The sequence below is a fragment of the Pleurodeles waltl genome, chromosome 7 (genome assembly GCF_031143425.1).
Source record: "Pleurodeles waltl isolate 20211129_DDA chromosome 7, aPleWal1.hap1.20221129, whole genome shotgun sequence".
Lineage (NCBI taxonomy): Eukaryota > Metazoa > Chordata > Amphibia > Caudata > Salamandridae > Pleurodeles > Pleurodeles waltl.
In genome coordinates, this window is record NC_090446.1 from 1,140,163,576 (window position 1) to 1,140,180,305 (window position 16,730).

At 47.1% G+C, this 16,730-nt stretch overlaps 1 protein-coding gene across 1 annotated transcript in view; it reads right to left on the reverse strand.

Annotated features, from left to right (window-relative positions):
• Positions 1-16,730, reverse strand: part of EVPL (envoplakin) — a 142,236-nt gene that overhangs the window by 80,269 nt on the left and 45,237 nt on the right. The window contains exons 4-9 of the mRNA XM_069200203.1: positions 14,402-14,525; positions 14,020-14,145; positions 13,316-13,354; positions 12,044-12,205; positions 11,145-11,252; positions 10,510-10,605 (exon numbers count right to left, since the gene is read on the reverse strand). Coding sequence (XP_069056304.1) covers positions 10,510-10,605; positions 11,145-11,252; positions 12,044-12,205; positions 13,316-13,354; positions 14,020-14,145; positions 14,402-14,525 — 655 coding nt within the window. The remainder of the gene's footprint in view (positions 1-10,509; positions 10,606-11,144; positions 11,253-12,043; positions 12,206-13,315; positions 13,355-14,019; positions 14,146-14,401; positions 14,526-16,730) is intronic.

The following is a 16,730-nucleotide window of genomic DNA, read 5'->3' on the forward strand; positions in this document are numbered from 1 at the left end:
GTCGGTTAAGTTTCAGGGGGCACCTCTAAGGTGCCCTCTGGGGTGTGTTTTGCAATAAAATGTACACTGGCATCAGTGTGCATTTATTGTGCTGAGAAGTTTGATACCAAACTTCCCAGTTTTCAGTGTAGCCATTATGGTGCTGTGGAGTTCGTGTTTGACAAACTCCCAGACCATATACTATTATGGCTACCCTGCACTTACAATGTCTAAGGTTTTGTTTAGACACTGTAGGGGCACAGTGCTCATGCACTGGTACCCTCACCTATGGTATAGTGCACCCTGCCTTAGGGCTGTAAGGCCTGCTAGAGGGGTGTCTTACCTATACTGCATAGGCAGTGAGAGGCTGGCATGGCACCCTGAGGGGAGTGCCATGTCGACTTACTCATTTTGTTCTCACTAGCACACACAGGCTTGTAAGCAGTGTGTCTGTGCTGAGTGAGGGGTCTCTAGGGTGGCATAAGACATGCTGCAGCCCTTAGAGACCTTTCTTGGCATCAGGGCCCTTGGTACTAGAAGTACCAGTTACAAGGGACTTATCTGAATGCCAGGGTGTGCCAATTGTGGATACAATGGTACATTTTAGGTGAAGGAACACTGGTGCTGGGGCCTGGTTAGCAGGGTCCCAGCACACTTCTCAGTCAAGTCAGCATCAGTATCAGGCAAAAAGTGGGGGGTAACTGCAACAGGGAGCCATTTCTTTACACAAGCCCCCCCCAGCCCACAGGCCAGGAGACTCAGCCCAAGCTGGGAGAGTCTTCCTAGTCTGTCAGGCGAGGAAGAGTAGGAGAAATAGGCGGGTTAGTTGCAGGGCCTACTCTGCCTTACATCCTTCTGTTCAGGTCATTCCCTTTGGGGAACTGACCCACTTCCACAGTGATAGGACCTAGTCTGAATTGCCTCTTGTCTGCCTCTTCAATGTCTCCACCCATTCTTTCTATTTTGGTCTTAGAGGTGTCCACCTCTGCTAACCTTATCTTGGCCAGGGTCACCCCTAGCTTACCCAGAGAGGTTACCCAGAGCTGGAGTAACCCCACCATGACCAATAGGGTCAGGGGGCCTAACTTGCTATTTGGCATGGGGTCAGACCACCATGCTAAGGATAGTGCAGCCATAAAGGCTAACACCCAGCAGAGGCCACTGACAGCTGTCAGTGCCCAGAACCACACCTTTAGCTCTTCACCTAAAAGGGAAGGGGCTAAGTTACAGGCTTCTTTGGGTTCAGGTTGCCTGTCTGCTGTATTGGAGTGGGGGGTTACCACATCTTGTAGTAAACACCCTTCTTCCACTCTTTCTTCTGTTAGCTGAGGAGCCACCCACTCAGGTTTAACAGTTGCCTGACTAGCCAGGACTTCTTGTGGGTCAGGTTGGACTTTATCAGGGCCATTTTTGGAGTTCTCCCTTACTGGAGCAGAATCTCCTTGGCTTGCTGTAACCTTGGCTAAAGGTTGTCCACCCTTCCTACTCTGTTTTCTTTTCTTCTTCTTCTGGGGCCTGCTTGCATTTACTGCAGAGGCAGGACTTCCAGAATCCTTGGGAGAGGACTGGCACTGGACCAGTTTCTCTCTTGGGCTCTGACTAACCTCTGGGTAGTCATTTCCAAGGAGACAATCAAGGGGGAGGTCTGTACTGACTACTACCCTTCTCCAGCTAAGAGTGCCACCCACTTCTATGGGCACTAAAGCCACAGGCCTCTTAGTGACCCTGTCTAGGCTAACTCTTACCCTGGCAGTCTCACCTGGGATGTACTGGTTTGAGAGCACCAGCCTGTCATGCACAATAGTGTGACTGGCACAAGTGTCTCTCAGGGCAGTGGTTGGGATTCCATTCACCAGTAGGTGGTGGAAGTGTCTACTTCCCTCTGGAATCTCCAACTCACCTGTTGGGCCCTGTTTCCAGTTGAAGGCTATGAAGACCTCCTCATCTGAGGAGTCATCTCCCATGGCTACACTGGTTACCCCTGGAATTTTGTTCTGGGGTTTGTTTTTGGGACAAGAAGTGTCCTTGGTGTGGTGCCCAGACTGTTTACAGTTGTGGCACCATGCCTTAGTGGCATCCCAGTTCTTACCCTGGTACCCACCTTTGTTTTGGGTTGTGTCTTGGGGCCCACCCACCTGTTCTGGTTTTTGGGGGCCGACAGAGGACTCTTTTTCTTGGTGTCTAGTGTCACCCACTTTCTCCTGGGGAGTTTTTGTAACCCCTTTCTTTTGGTCACCCCCAGTGGAAGTTTTGGTTACCCTAGTCTTGACCCAGTGGTCTGCCTTCTTTCCCAATTCTTGGGGAGAAATTGGACCTAGGTCTACCAGATACTGATGCAACTTTTCATTGAAGCAGTTACTTAAAATGTGTTCTTTCATAAACAAATTATAAAGCCCAACATAGTCACACACTTCATTTCCAGTTAACCAACCATCTAGTGTTTTTACTGAGTAGTCTACAAAATCAACCCAGGTCTGGCTCGAGGATTTTTGAGCCCCCCTGAACCTAATTCTATACTCCTCAGTGGAGAATCCAAAGCCCTCAATCAGGGTTCCCTTCATGAGGTCATAAGATTCTGCATCTTTTCCAGAGAGTGTGAGGAGTCTATCCCTACACTTTCCTGTGAACATTTCCCAAAGGAGAGCACCCCAGTGAGATTTGTTCACTTTTCTGGTTACACAAGCCCTCTCAAAAGCTGTGAACCATTTGGTGATGTCATCACCATCTTCATATTTTGTTACAATCCCTTTGGGGATTTTTAGGATGTCAGGAGAATCTCTGACCCTATTTAAGTTGCTGCCACCATTGATGGGTCCTAGGCCCATCTCTTGTCTTTCCCTCTCTATGGCTAGGATCTGTCTTTCCAAAGCCAATCTTTTGGCCATCCTGGCTAACTGGATGTCCTCTTCACTGGGGCTATCCTCAGTGATTTCAGAGGTGTTGGTCTCTCCTGTGAGGGAACCAGCATCTCTGACTATTATTTTAGGAGTCAGGGTTTGAGGGACCCTGTTCTCCCTAGATAGGACTGGTAGGGGGGAATTTTCCTCCAAGTCACTATCCTCTTCCTCTGAGTTGCCACCCTCAGAGGGGTTGGCCTTTTCAAACTCTGCCAAAAGCTCCTGGAGCTGTATTTTGGTAGGTTTGGGGCCCATTGTTATTTTCTTTATTTTACAGAGTGACCTTAGCTCCCTCATCTTAAGATGGAGGTAAGGTGTGGTGTCGAGTTCCACCACAGTCACATCTGTGCTAGACATTTTGCTTCTAAAAGTTGGAATACTTTTTAAGAATCTACAACTGGTTCTAGAATCTAATTCAAACTTTTACAAACTTTTAAACTCTAAAAGAAATGCTAAACAGGATCTAACACAAGGCCCTAGCAGGTCTTTTAAGAATTTAGAAAACTTTTCAAATTGCAAAAATCAATTTCTAATGACAATTTTGGAATTTGTCGTGTGATCAGGTATTGGCTGAGTAGTCCAGCAAATGCAAAGTCTTGTACCCCACCGCTGATCCACCAATGTAGGAAGTTGGCTCTGTATGTGCTATTTCAAAGTAAGGAATAGCATGCACAGAGTCCAAGGGTTCCCCTTAGAGGTAAAATAGTGGTAAAAAGAGATAATACTAATGCTCTATTTTGTGGTAGTGTGGTCGAGCAGTAGGCTTATCCAAGGAGTAGTGTTAAGCATTTGTTGCACATACACAAGACAATAAATGAGGTACACACACTCAGAGACAAATCCAGCCAATAGGTTTTTATATAGAAAAATATCTTTTCTTAGTTTATTTTAAGAACCACAGGTTCAAATTCTACATGTAATATCTCATTCGAAAGGTATTGCAGGTAAGTACTTTAGGAACTTCAAATCATCAAAATTGCATGTATACTTTTCAAGTTATTGACAAATAGCTGTTTTAAAAGTGGACACTTAGTGCAATTTTCACAGTTCCTGGGGGAGGTAAGTTTTTGTTAGTTTTACCAGGTAAGTAGGACACTTACAGGGTTCAGTTCTTGGTCCAAGGTAGCCCACCGTTGGGGGTTCAGAGCAACCCCAAAGTCACCACACCAGCAGCTCAGGGCCGGTCAGGTGCAGAGTTCAAAGTGGTGCCCAAAACACATAGGCTAGAATGGAGAGAAGGGGGTGCCCCGGTTCCGGTCTGCTTGCAGGTAAGTACCCGCGTCTTCGGAGGGCAGACCAGGGGGGTTTTGTAGGGCACCGGGGGGGACACAAGTCCACACAGAGATTTCACCCTCAGCAGCGCGGGGGCGGCCGGGTGCAGTGTAGAAACAAGCGTCGGGTTTTCAATGTTAGTCTATGAGAGATCTCGGGATCTCTTCAGCGCTGCAGGCAGGCAAGGGGGGGATTCCTCTGGGAAACCTCCACTTGGGCGAGGGAGAGGGACTCCTGGGGGTCACTCCTCCAGTGAAAGTCCGGTCCTTCAGGTCCTGGGGGCTGCGGGTGCAGGGTCTCTCCCAGGCGTCGGGACTTTAGGTTCAAAGAGTCGCGGTCAGGGGAAGCCTCGGGATTCCCTCTGCAGGCGGCGCTGTGGGGGCTCAGGGGGGACAGGTTTTGGTACTCACAGTATCAGAGTAGTCCTGGGGTCCCTCCTGAGGTGTTGGATCGCCACCAGCCGAGTCGGGGTCGCCGGGTGCAGTGTGGCAAGTCTCACGCTTCTTGCGGGGAGCTTGCAGGGTTCTTTAAAGCTGCTGGAAACAAAGTTGCAGCTTTTCTTGGAGCAGGTCCGCTGTCCTCGGGAGTTTCTTGTCTTTTCGAAGCAGGGGCAGTCCTCAGAGGATGTCGAGGTCGCTGGTCCCTTTGGAAGGCGTCGCTGGAGCAGGATCTTTGGAAGGCAGGAGACAGGCCGGTGAGTTTCTGGAGCCAAGGCAGTTGTCGTCTTCTGGTCTTCCGCTGCAGGGGTTTTCAGCTGGGCAGTCCTTCTTCTTGTAGTTGCAGGAATCTAATTTTCTAGGGTTCAGGGTAGCCCTTAAATACTAAATTTAAGGGCGTGTTTAGGTCTGGGGGGTTAGTAGCCAATGGCTACTAGCCCTGAGGGTGGGTACACCCTCTTTGTGCCTCCTCCCAAGGGGAGGGGGTCACAATCCTAACCCTATTGGGGGAATCCTCCATCTGCAAGATGGAGGATTTCTAAAAGTCAGAGTCACCTCAGCTCAGGACACCTTAGGGGCTGTCCTGACTGGCCAGTGACTCCTCCTTGTAGCTTTCTTTGTTCCCTCCAGCCTTGCCGCCAAAAGTGGGGGCCGTGGCCGGAGGGGGCGGGCAACTCCACTAAGCTGGAGTGCCCTGCTGGGCTGTGACAAAGGGGTGAGCCTTTGAGGCCCACCGCCAGGTGTCACAGCTCCTGCCTGGGGGAGGTGTTAGCATCTCCACCCAGTGCAGGCTTTGTTACTGGCCTCAGAGTGACAAAGGCACTCTCCCCATGGGGCCAGCAACATGTCTCTGGTGTGGCAGGCTGCTGGAACTAGTCAGCCTACACAGACAGTCGGTTAAGTTTCAGGGGGCACCTCTAAGGTGCCCTCTGGGGTGTGTTTTGCAATAAAATGTACACTGGCATCAGTGTGCATTTATTGTGCTGAGAAGTTTGATACCAAACTTCCCAGTTTTCAGTGTAGCCATTATGGTGCTGTGGAGTTCGTGTTTGACAAACTCCCAGACCATATACTATTATGGCTACCCTGCACTTACAATGTCTAAGGTTTTGTTTAGACACTGTAGGGGCACAGTGCTCATGCACTGGTACCCTCACCTATGGTATAGTGCACCCTGCCTTAGGGCTGTAAGGCCTGCTAGAGGGGTGTCTTACCTATACTGCATAGGCAGTGAGAGGCTGGCATGGCACCCTGAGGGGAGTGCCATGTCGACTTACTCATTTTGTTCTCACTAGCACACACAGGCTTGTAAGCAGTGTGTCTGTGCTGAGTGAGGGGTCTCTAGGGTGGCATAAGACATGCTGCAGCCCTTAGAGACCTTTCTTGGCATCAGGGCCCTTGGTACTAGAAGTACCAGTTACAAGGGACTTATCTGAATGCCAGGGTGTGCCAATTGTGGATACAATGGTACATTTTAGGTGAAGGAACACTGGTGCTGGGGCCTGGTTAGCAGGGTCCCAGCACACTTCTCAGTCAAGTCAGCATCAGTATCAGGCAAAAAGTGGGGGGTAACTGCAACAGGGAGCCATTTCTTTACATATAGTACTTACTAACAGGTGGTGCCGTAGGCGCAGCGAACTCGGGCCTAGGGCTTTGGGTATCTTGAACCTCACTTATGGATGTTTTTAACTACTGAACAGTGAGCTGGTTGGCCAATTTCGCATGGCTGCATTGGGGCCCATAGCATCTTTGTTATGTCAATGCTTACCAACATCTGTCACTTACAATGCTGTCTAATACTGTTTTGCTCGTACGTTACGTTTACTTCAAAGTGAGTGAGTGAGTGTGTGTGCATTTTGGAGACTTGATGGCTGAATCGCCTCTAGGTGCTCTCCTCTGTAGAATTTAATACAGGGATAGGGTGCTCGTGCACAGCAAAAAATCCCACAATATTTAAAAATGAAACATAGACTTCACTGTGCGGTTTGGCATCTATTACCAAGTACTATAGAAATGTAAAAGAAAACATGTGTCAACAAAAATAGAATCATGATAGAATTGGCCGTCCTGTAAACACATATCCATTTCCTTTTACACTACAAAGCTTATGACGTCCCATCTGACGACTGATATAATTAAAGCTTAAATAGGAAATATGCATTCCTCTTGATTGCTTTAGACAACATGGAGGGTCAGCACTGCTACAAGCCGGCAAACAGGAGGCACCCAGGAGTGAGGTATGGCACCGGGGGTCGTTTGGGGTTACACAGCTCTGGCTATGGAGAGAGCACAAGGAGACAGATAGAGCTAAGGGACACCACTGGATGTGACTCTTGAAGGGTGAAAACATTAAGGGCTCATTCAAGGACGATGGCGCGCCTAGAGGGGAGCTGCAGCATTTAGAGTAGTGACTTTTCATGGTGGTAACACGGCCATGAAAAGACTGGCGGATAGGAAAGTATTGATCAGCAAGGCAGTGCTGAACTCGGCACCGCTGTGGCTGACCACGACTTGCACCGCCACCAATCTGTCAGGATCTCTGATCCTTGCGGTGGTGTGCTAGTTGTCTGACTGCCAGCATCGCAACGTGGAGGTCAGGCAGCCACGGTTGCGGCAGTGCTCCTTGAAGGTGGCATTCAGACAAAAGGTACAGCATTGAGGGAGCATACACCAGTCTCAACACTGTGAAAATGCCAGGGATGGGGTCCAGTATCTTCCGAGGCTCCTTCCAAGGCAGTGGTAAGACAGCAAGGGAATGGAAAGATACAGCTTTCGGTAGCCACATTTCTGAAGGGAGAGGGTGGAGGAGTGTGTCGAAATGGGGGCTCGCGTTGGACAGGTGCTGAACAGACTCCCTGAATCCAAAGCTGACAATGAGTGATGTACACTCTGGGTCAAGTGAAACCTGCAAAGAGGGCTCACGTGAAGCACAGTGGACGAGTGCCAGGTACAGCTGAGAGGCACATCTAAGGCCAGCATCAGCAGGGAGGTTGATCACGTGTAGTGCCGGAGGGCCTTAGGAGAAAACATTCTGCTCTGTATTTATTGAGGTAAAAATGCAGGTATGTTGTATTTCCAAAGGTGCGGCGGTTGATAGGAAAACATTAGATATAGCGCCACGGTTACAGAAGCCTCCAAGTCAGCATAGTTGAACAGAGGGGTACCCAGGCCCCGGTGGCCATGTCAAGCTCACCTCTTCCGGTTACAGAAGATGCTGTGTACAGGATTTATTATTATCGGTGCTGGGCTGTGGCGCAGAAGCCAGTCAAGCCAGTCCTTAGCATGATCCTGGACCCACGTGCATGCATCTTAAGGCAACTCGCTGAGGCAGTGGAAGGTACTGCAGTAACACGGTGTTGTGATTCTTTCTGGCACTCTAAATAAGACGTCACTACTAAAGCCACTTAAGGCCAACAGCTCCAGGAGCAACCCAGTGCGTTAGCAATAGTGCATAGAGGCCGCCCCTAATGAATAGTAGTGACATACAGCCATTCCTGTGGTCCAGGTGGACACCCGCGCCTATTGACCCCGGTGCCACGGCACATGCTCCACACAAATGCACTTCGGATTTAGTGTCCAAGTGATTACTGTACATCTGTGTAGTCCACTGTGCTTTGTATAAAACCTATTTTATTACATCCTCAGAACTTAGTGCATCTTATTATAGTGTGGACCAGCCAGGTCGGGCGTTGAGGGACTGCAAAAGATCACACGTTTTGAACCCACCTAGCAATAAGTTCTATATGGTGTAGTGCTGATGTGCAAGAGTTGGATGGATGCGCGACTGGCGAACACAAGCCTGTCTCAAACATCCGTGCTCCATTTCCAGTACACTCTGGCTGCTTTTATAGCAGGAACACTAGCAAGCAAAACAATGAAATAAAAATGTAGAATAATATGTAACATGAAGCATGGCGCTGAGCAGCGTGTAAAAAGGATCATGGCTGGGATTAAAGGCAAAACCAAAACCAGACAGGAGGAGGGGCCTTCACACGCTGTAATAGGAGGAAGCGTGAACGTAGTGTGATGGCCAACAAAAATGTTCTCTTAGTGAAATCACCTGGGAGGAAACTAAGCACACAAAGGCAGGGACATTTAGAAAAATGCACCAATACAAAGGAAACATTTAAGACAAGCACAATAAAGAACGGCAAGAGTGGGTGTGGTTAAAAGCCCATACATTGATTACAACATGTCTTGCAGACAGAGCTGCACACTGCCTAGGCTCAACCTAAAAAGGGGAAGCAGCGATACAAGCACCAAAACCCACCAAATCGTGGTCGTCATCTGATAATGGCCTTTTTTACCACTGTGCCTACCCATAACACTCATTCTAGGGGACTCCAATCTCATCTTTAGTAAAAGCTACTTCAAATCAATGAAAAGCATCCGGACGTACTAACAAATATTACCAGTGTTACAGAAAGAGAGAATTTGTGTGTGTGTGTGGGTGGGTGTATAGGCGTTTTTCTCCCCTGCTGCTGTTTTGGCTCGCTGTCACAATGAGGGGTTAGAGCTGAGCAGCACTTCCTCCAGGATAATACAAAAAGTAGTGTCTCTCAGCTCCATATCCTGTGAATGACAGTCAGGACTGTCCTCAATTTCTGTTAGCTACTTACTGGCAGTTGATGGGCTCTTACTGGCTCGCAAACTACTTACTGGAGACTCCTCCCTAATACCATCCAACATCCCCATAGCATTGCCCTCCCAGATAATCATAGAAGCCCAAAAGAAATCCTTAGCCTAAAAGTTTACCTTCTGCTCTCTAACTAACAAAAATCACACACTATCCTTATTGTATCCAACATTTATCATCCCCTGTCCGCACACTCGGTGTGACATCACAGTTGTACACCACATTCTATCCTCAAAACCATTAACCACATCTAAATTATTGTACCCATGCTGTGTGAGATCATTTCTGCCACCTTCCCTGGTCTTTGGATAAAAACAGCACTATGAACCACTCCCCTCCATCATAACTTCTCTTATTTTTAACAAAGCAGGGCGGCTTGTAGAACAGTGCTGAGATGACTGTGACACTGCACAGTTGTGCAAGTGTTACCTTGCTTACGTTCAATATGGAAACTGAAATCCATATAAGCATCTGAATTCAGTGGAATGAGTAGTGTTCTATGGTCTTTTCTGTCCAAAAGGTGCTCAATTTAGCAAATTGAAGAGGCTACTTGAATGTACTAAATTTCTCAAACACTATAAGTAAGTGACTAATTTAGAGTTTGATGGACAGAGTACTCTGTCACAAAAACAATGGAGTATCTTGCCTCCAGACCCTTAGTCCACCCTCCTCATTTACAGATGGGTGTACCTTAAGTATTCTGCTGACTGAACTCCTGTTGCCTCCACTGTCATGGCAGTTCCTTTTAACATACAGAGGTGACTACTGGTGTGGCGCTCATTTCTAAATTTGGTAGTCAGAGTATCCTCGAGATAGTACCACAGCCTTTCCAATGAACACTACTCCATCCGTCAAACTCTAAATTAGGCCCCAAGTATTTTGGTCAGGTATTTAAACAAAGCTGGTGTCTGGCACTTTGGTAACCCTAACTAGAATAGGACCCAGCACGTTCACATCCTCAAACGCCACACGAGTCAGACAATAAGGGTCAAATTAACAGCTGATAATGGAGAATCCTCCAGTTTCTGGATGAAGTGTTAAATTCAAAGGAGTACGTCTGGCAGCTCGGGAGTGTTACAGGTGGATTTGCACCTTGATTAAGCACTTCTATAAGTTGGAGGATTTTCCATTACCACATAATAATAAGTCAAAGGCCACCCAATTAGTCTATTTTGGTTGCCAGTAATTGGTTTATGAAGATGGAGTAGAGCTCACAAGATCACACATATATCAAACGCTGTGCAGCAGGAGAAGCACTGGGAGTCCAGCCCATTGCAATATTTATTACCTTTTTGTAGTTCTCCACGTTTTTCAGGTGACTTTCCTGACAAATGCAAAGATTAAGAAAATTCTGCCATTCGGTCTTCAGGGCTTCTTGGTGTGCCTATGAAGGGATACACAAATATTTAAAGGAACGGTACCTGAGAAGAATAAGCAACTTCGGCTCTCATGCATTGGTGTGCTTTTACACATTCAAATGCTTTTCTGATTACACTATGCCGTGAACTTGGTTGATATCTAAAATGTCAGGTGAAGCTACAATAATGCAGTGCTAGGCACGATGTTCCTTCATTCTTCATTTGAACCAGGCACATCATGAACTGGTACTGCCCAACATTTCATCCCTATGTCCCATCTGAGGAAGACTACTTGTCTCTGGAGAACTAGAGGATTTCCTGTCAAGTGGGTGTCTTGGAAGGAGTACAGCCTGGGAAGTCTTCACCCAGTCCTCTCACTCCTTTATAGATGTTGACAGGTTGTGACAGCTTCCTTGTCTCTACATGCCAGTCCTCTTCTGTGGCTTTCCTATCACTCCAACAGTGCCTACGGGACCACTAGTAGTCTTCCATTACGAACATATGTGGATTGCGCCCCCCCAAAAAAAACACTCACCAGAGTGACTTCTCACCCTAGGCTTCATACCTGGATAGAGTTCACCGCAGGATGCTGCAGCTCAATCATCCTCTCTCCATCATCCTGTAGGTTGTTGACATATTCCTCTTGCGTCAACAAATCCTGAGATTTAAAGTTCTGCAACACAACAAAAGAATTTCTGTCACTGTACAGTTAATCACTCCTTCATTTGCATAGTCAATGACGCACTAACTCACTTAACTGAACATGACACCTAATGTGCTTGCGGCTCATCTCCTGACAAAGGTGAGGTGGTGTTGGCCTCTGCAGAAGGCAGTCAATTCCTAAGGGCAGGCTACAACCACAGAGAGGCCAGTTGTACCCACTCACCTTGCCCATAGCCAGCCAGATTTTTCTGAGGTACTATCTTGTCAAGAGGACTTTTCTTCTCTTTAGAGGACAGTACCCCTACTTCAGCCTCCAAGTCAGCATAGTTGAACAGAGGGGTACCCAGGCCCTGGTGGCCATGTCAAGCTCACCGCTTCCACAGCCTTTCAGTACGCTACAGTCTCAACCTATAATGCACTCTCAATGCCTATTGCAGCGTAGTCATCCACTGCAGCCACATCCTGCAGTGCAGTCCCAGTCCCTATCGCATCCTCACCTAGTACTGCAACCTCACCCAGTACTGCAGCCTCACTCAGTACTGCAGCCTCACCCAGTACTGCAGCCTCACCCAGTACTGCAGCCTCACTCAGTACTGCAGCCTCACCCAGTACTGCAGCCTCACCCAGTACTGCAGCCTCACTCAGTACTGCAGCCTCACCCAGTACTGCAGCCTCACTCAGTACTGCAGCCTCACCCAGTACTGCAGCCTCACCCAGTACTGCAGCCTCACTCAGTACTGCAGCCTCACCCAGTACTGCAGCCTCACTCAGTACTGCAGCCTCACCAGAAATTTCACTCACCTCATACTCCAGCCTCACACTGGCTGGGTCTGGCATCTGGTCGCTCCAGTCCTGCCTCAGGATCTTGTTCTGTTGCTCATTGAGGTACATGAGCTCCTTGGTACAGCCATGGATGTGGTTGTAAAGGCTGCTCAGGTTCCGGCCTCTCCATGTGGCCACCTCCTGTGTGATGTAGAGAGGGTAAAGTCAAAAGGGAGACAGTCAAGCAACTAAAAAAAGACAGAGAATTGTTTAAATCTTTATGCAATTAAGAATGAAAGATTCTTTTTTAAATTTCAGAATAATTTGTGCTGAAGATTTTATAAAACAAGAAGGGTAGAATTGATATAGAGCACCAAGCGTGGATTGAAAGTTTAGAGAGATCTTCCCATTCGGATGGCTTTGATACTGGTTGAGATAAGGATATCCCATAAGTTACATTGTGCTGTATCCAGCCCAGTATGAGTTTCTGAGGGAAAGATACCAAAAGCAATGGAGGCGAGGTCAGGGGTCCAATTTACACGTAGGATTTGTGAGATGATATATTGCTTATTAACGATTCTAAAGAGATTCTATCCAACGGCATGCAGCCCTTCTGTGACTGTAAGGAAACCTTGTTGCGCTTAAGGACTTTTCTCTATATGTACTACTAGTGCCAGAAGACCTGCACTTCTTAGCAACTAGCTCATACTACCCGTGATGCAGTGGGAGAGCTGGGTGATACATCTCTGAAGCTGGAGTAGGGTTGCTTTTCATTCTAAGTTGGAATGCTACAAGTTCAGAAACATTTTGTGGGGACAAAGGGCCCCCCTTTAAGGATCCCAAACCTTAGCTGATTATCAGGGGCCCTACTGCCGCCACTGTCCCCACTTCTTCAAAGGGGATATAAGGAACATTTTTGTGGTTTAACTGCTTATTGTGCTATCTGGCTACACTCACTACTGAAAGGATGTCCTTGTGTTATTTGCATGTTCACAGGACTGAGCCACATACCCAAAGTGTACTCCGAAATGCTCAACCCTACTCCCTTTGCCTAAATGCCAATCCTCAAAGACACGGCCCCTCTATAGCACACTCTGCTTAGCAACACAGAGGCTATCACCTGGAGTACCTCTGATTACACACAACTACACCAGACAGCATGAAGGAGAAGCGACTCACAGTCTGTATTAGTCGAGGCGCCCTCAGGTCCGTATTGTTCTCTGTCTTTGACTGGGCAGTCAGCATGCAGTTTAGTAAAATGAATGGTAAAATGACACTGATCGTGCTAACGTCAGAGGATTGAATACGTACCAGGAGTCCTTGGTATTGTCTCTTAATGTCGTCAGCATCCTGTTTTGCAGCAGAGGAAACAAAGAAAGACCATTGGTTAACAAAAGTCTTTTTGATATTAAATTTAGAAAGTTGGGTTCATAAAAACAAATAAGATTGATGGCTACAGAACCGGGGGGGGGGCTACTTAGCACCACACCTCCGATCTTCCAGCTGACTGTTTGCAGACTACTATAGCAGACCAATATTGACCCTCAAGATCACAATGTGGACCGCTCCCAGCCCCCACGTCTTAACTTGGGTTGAAGCCATACTCCGTGTCATGGACAGAGGCCTCTGCAACCCCCCAAATCCCCGTGGCTTTCCGTGGACACATTTTGCATCTCTGCTGCATGCTGTGGCCATGGAGAGGACTGTAGGCAGCCCAGTGGATAGGTAATGGATCTCTCTACCACCCAAAACCCAAAGCCCTAAGCCCTATGTTTCCGCGATGGGCTCTTAGGGTGAAGGGTTTCAGGGATTGTACTCAAGGCATGAACACGTTTCGCATCTCTGCATTGAGCCCTTCCGTCGCCCGCCAACTCCCAATCTAAATGTTCCTCCTGGAGCGGGGACGCAACTTACTACCGGATACATTCTAGAACGCTGTCTTTACTTTCTCCCTTACAAATCCCACCGCCCAACTCGCATTTTAAGAGTCTCCCATGGAGCTGGATCCTACTCACCCCGGTGGACAGGTTCCGGATCTCTGGTGCATACTCTTCGATCTGCTGCTGTATAATATTGTGCTCTGCCACCTGCTTCTCCACCTCGGGCAGGCCAGGCCCATACTGCCTCTGGTCCAGCTCTCTCTGGGGAAGAACAGAAAGCAAAAAGGCCAGGTCACTTGCTTATTCCCTCAAAAGATATTCCTCAGACACAAGAAGTGCCAGCGGGCATAGACCATGAGGTGGGGAGAGGTGGTAGTTTGGCCGACAGATTACAGAGCTAGAATCATGTAAATTACATGTCAGAATCATGAACCTGTCCATTTCCCTCACCTGATCAAGGAGAAATGAAGGGTTCCCTGGCTCCAAGTTTGCTTAAATCAATCCCTACTGTATGTACCTGCTTTTCGTCCAGCACCTGGTGCCAGTTGACCTTCGGTCCCACCTGGGGCAGGCTGAACTTCTCGTAAACTTCCCGGTATTCAGAGCACTCTTGACTCAGCCGCTCGTGAAGGTTACGGATGCTGCCAACAAGGAGAGAAGAGCTGTGGTGAACTGTGCAGTGTCAGCCTGGTCTCACCCATTGAAGACCACCATAGACCTCTAACATGACTCTTCTCACCACATCCAGGCTGACTGACAGCGATAACCGAATGAACTAACCACCAGCCTTTTTTTCAAAAACCACAACTTTCTGCCACCATTCCTCATAATCCTTCACTTCCATCCCAAATGGCTCATGCTGCACAGCATCTGACCACCATACTGTGCTAATCTCAGGCACAGCCCTCTTCTCTTGTGACCCGCAGTCCCAGCTCTTGCAAAACTCCCAGACTGCATACTGACCTGTGGTAACCCAGGGAAGGCCAGCCATGCTCTTGATTGCTTGCACCAGCGCTATGGCCTTTCAGTGACACCCTGTTTATCAGCCCTGCGCCCCGCCGCCCTGCGGCAGCACCTGCATATCACGTTGGGCTTTGCCAGTGGTTTTGCAGGGAGATTCATTGCTTCTATATTTTTCCTCTTCCACACCCAACACTGTGCTGCTACCCTAAACCCCAGCTTTAGAAATATAGCTGTAGGATAAAGCAAAGCAATATAAGGATTTAATGCCAGAGCTGGCAGGGCACCATGTTTACTTTTAGGTCTGGCCTGACAGTTTTCACCAGACTTTATGCAGTCAGCAGAAAATGAGCTTTAAGAAGATCTAGTGAGGGAGGGTCTTTGGTTCTACCCAAAACGTTGATTACTTTAAATACAAATTTTGATTGGGCAGTAGCTCTGTGCGTCAGCTCAAAAAGACTGCTTGTGTTTCTCTTTTGCCTTGTTGGAAAGCATATGCTCAGCCCAGCAGGATTGAGTTGGTTATGCTGACAGCCACTGATCAAGAATTTAGGCCTGATCTGTTTATTATGAAAAATTATGACCAAGTCAGTAGGTCTGTTTTATTTACTGTTAAAACCATATGTTAAAGCCAATAGGCCTTTAAAGGTGTCATGTCATTCCACTGTGCTGAAGCTTGTGAAGAAGTATTTCATTTTAGGGAATCTCACAGATTACCATAGTGGCCCATGATTTAGGTGTTGGTTACCCTAAGTGACAAATGCTTGCAGGAGAAGATCTTTACTTCAAGAGTCCTTGTTATGCTGTTTTAGGAAGGGTTGTGTATTGTTTTGCCAACTGTTTTTTCTGGTATATTTGTAATTTTATAACACCTCACAGAGGGGCTTTGGCTTCGACCAAATGTTGACTGGGCAAAAGTTGTGTGTGCTTTTTCAGAAAAAGAGTGCCTGTAGCACACTTTTTTTGTCCTGTGGGAACACTTAGGCTTAACACATTTGTGCTTAATTGGTTTTGGTGACAAGCCAGTAATCAAGGCTCCAGGCTTAATCTGTTTGTTATAAAAAGTTACAACAAAGGCAGGAGCCCTGCCTTATTTAATGCCAATAGGCCTTTATAGATCAAATCTGTTTATTAATTGTTCAATTATACAACATTGCATATACACCACCTCACAGTATTGCCAATAGGCTCATAGTTACCAATAGGCCTTTAAAGGTTGTCATTACACCGTGTTCAAGCTTGTAGCCAGGTATTGTGTGATAGGGAATCTCACAGATTACAGTAGCAAGAAGGGTTTTGATGTCAGTGTCTTCCTGTGACAAAGGCTTGGAGTAGAAGATTTGCATTTTGAGAATCCTTCTTATGCAGTCTATTTTCAATTATTAAAGATTGTTTTGTCACTGCAGTTTTGCACATATTTGTAATTTTATGACAGCATACCTATGGTTGCTGTGTGGCAAGTGTTGTACTCAATACAGGAGGCCTGATCTTTTTATGGTGACAAGTCAATGATAAAGACTATAGGCCTGATTGGTTTTCTTTGAAGCATTATGCCAGAAGCCACAGGTATGTTCTATTTCTTATGAAAAGTATGATAAAGGCAGTGGGTTTGCATTTTTTTATTGTGAAAAGCATTTGTAAAATCCAAAAGGGTGGATTGTAATTACATTGTGTTAAAATCTGTAGGCTGGTTCTTTGATGAAGTTGTTTCTTCACAGAGTAACCTAATAGTCAGGGATTTGGTGCTGGTTACCCCCTTTGACAAAACGTGAGTGTAGAAGATTTGCACTAAGATAATCCTTGCTAGGCCCTCTTAGTAGGCGTTGTGTTTTTATCAACTATATTTTTTGTTAATACTTATAACTTTATGACTTTATGCCAGATGG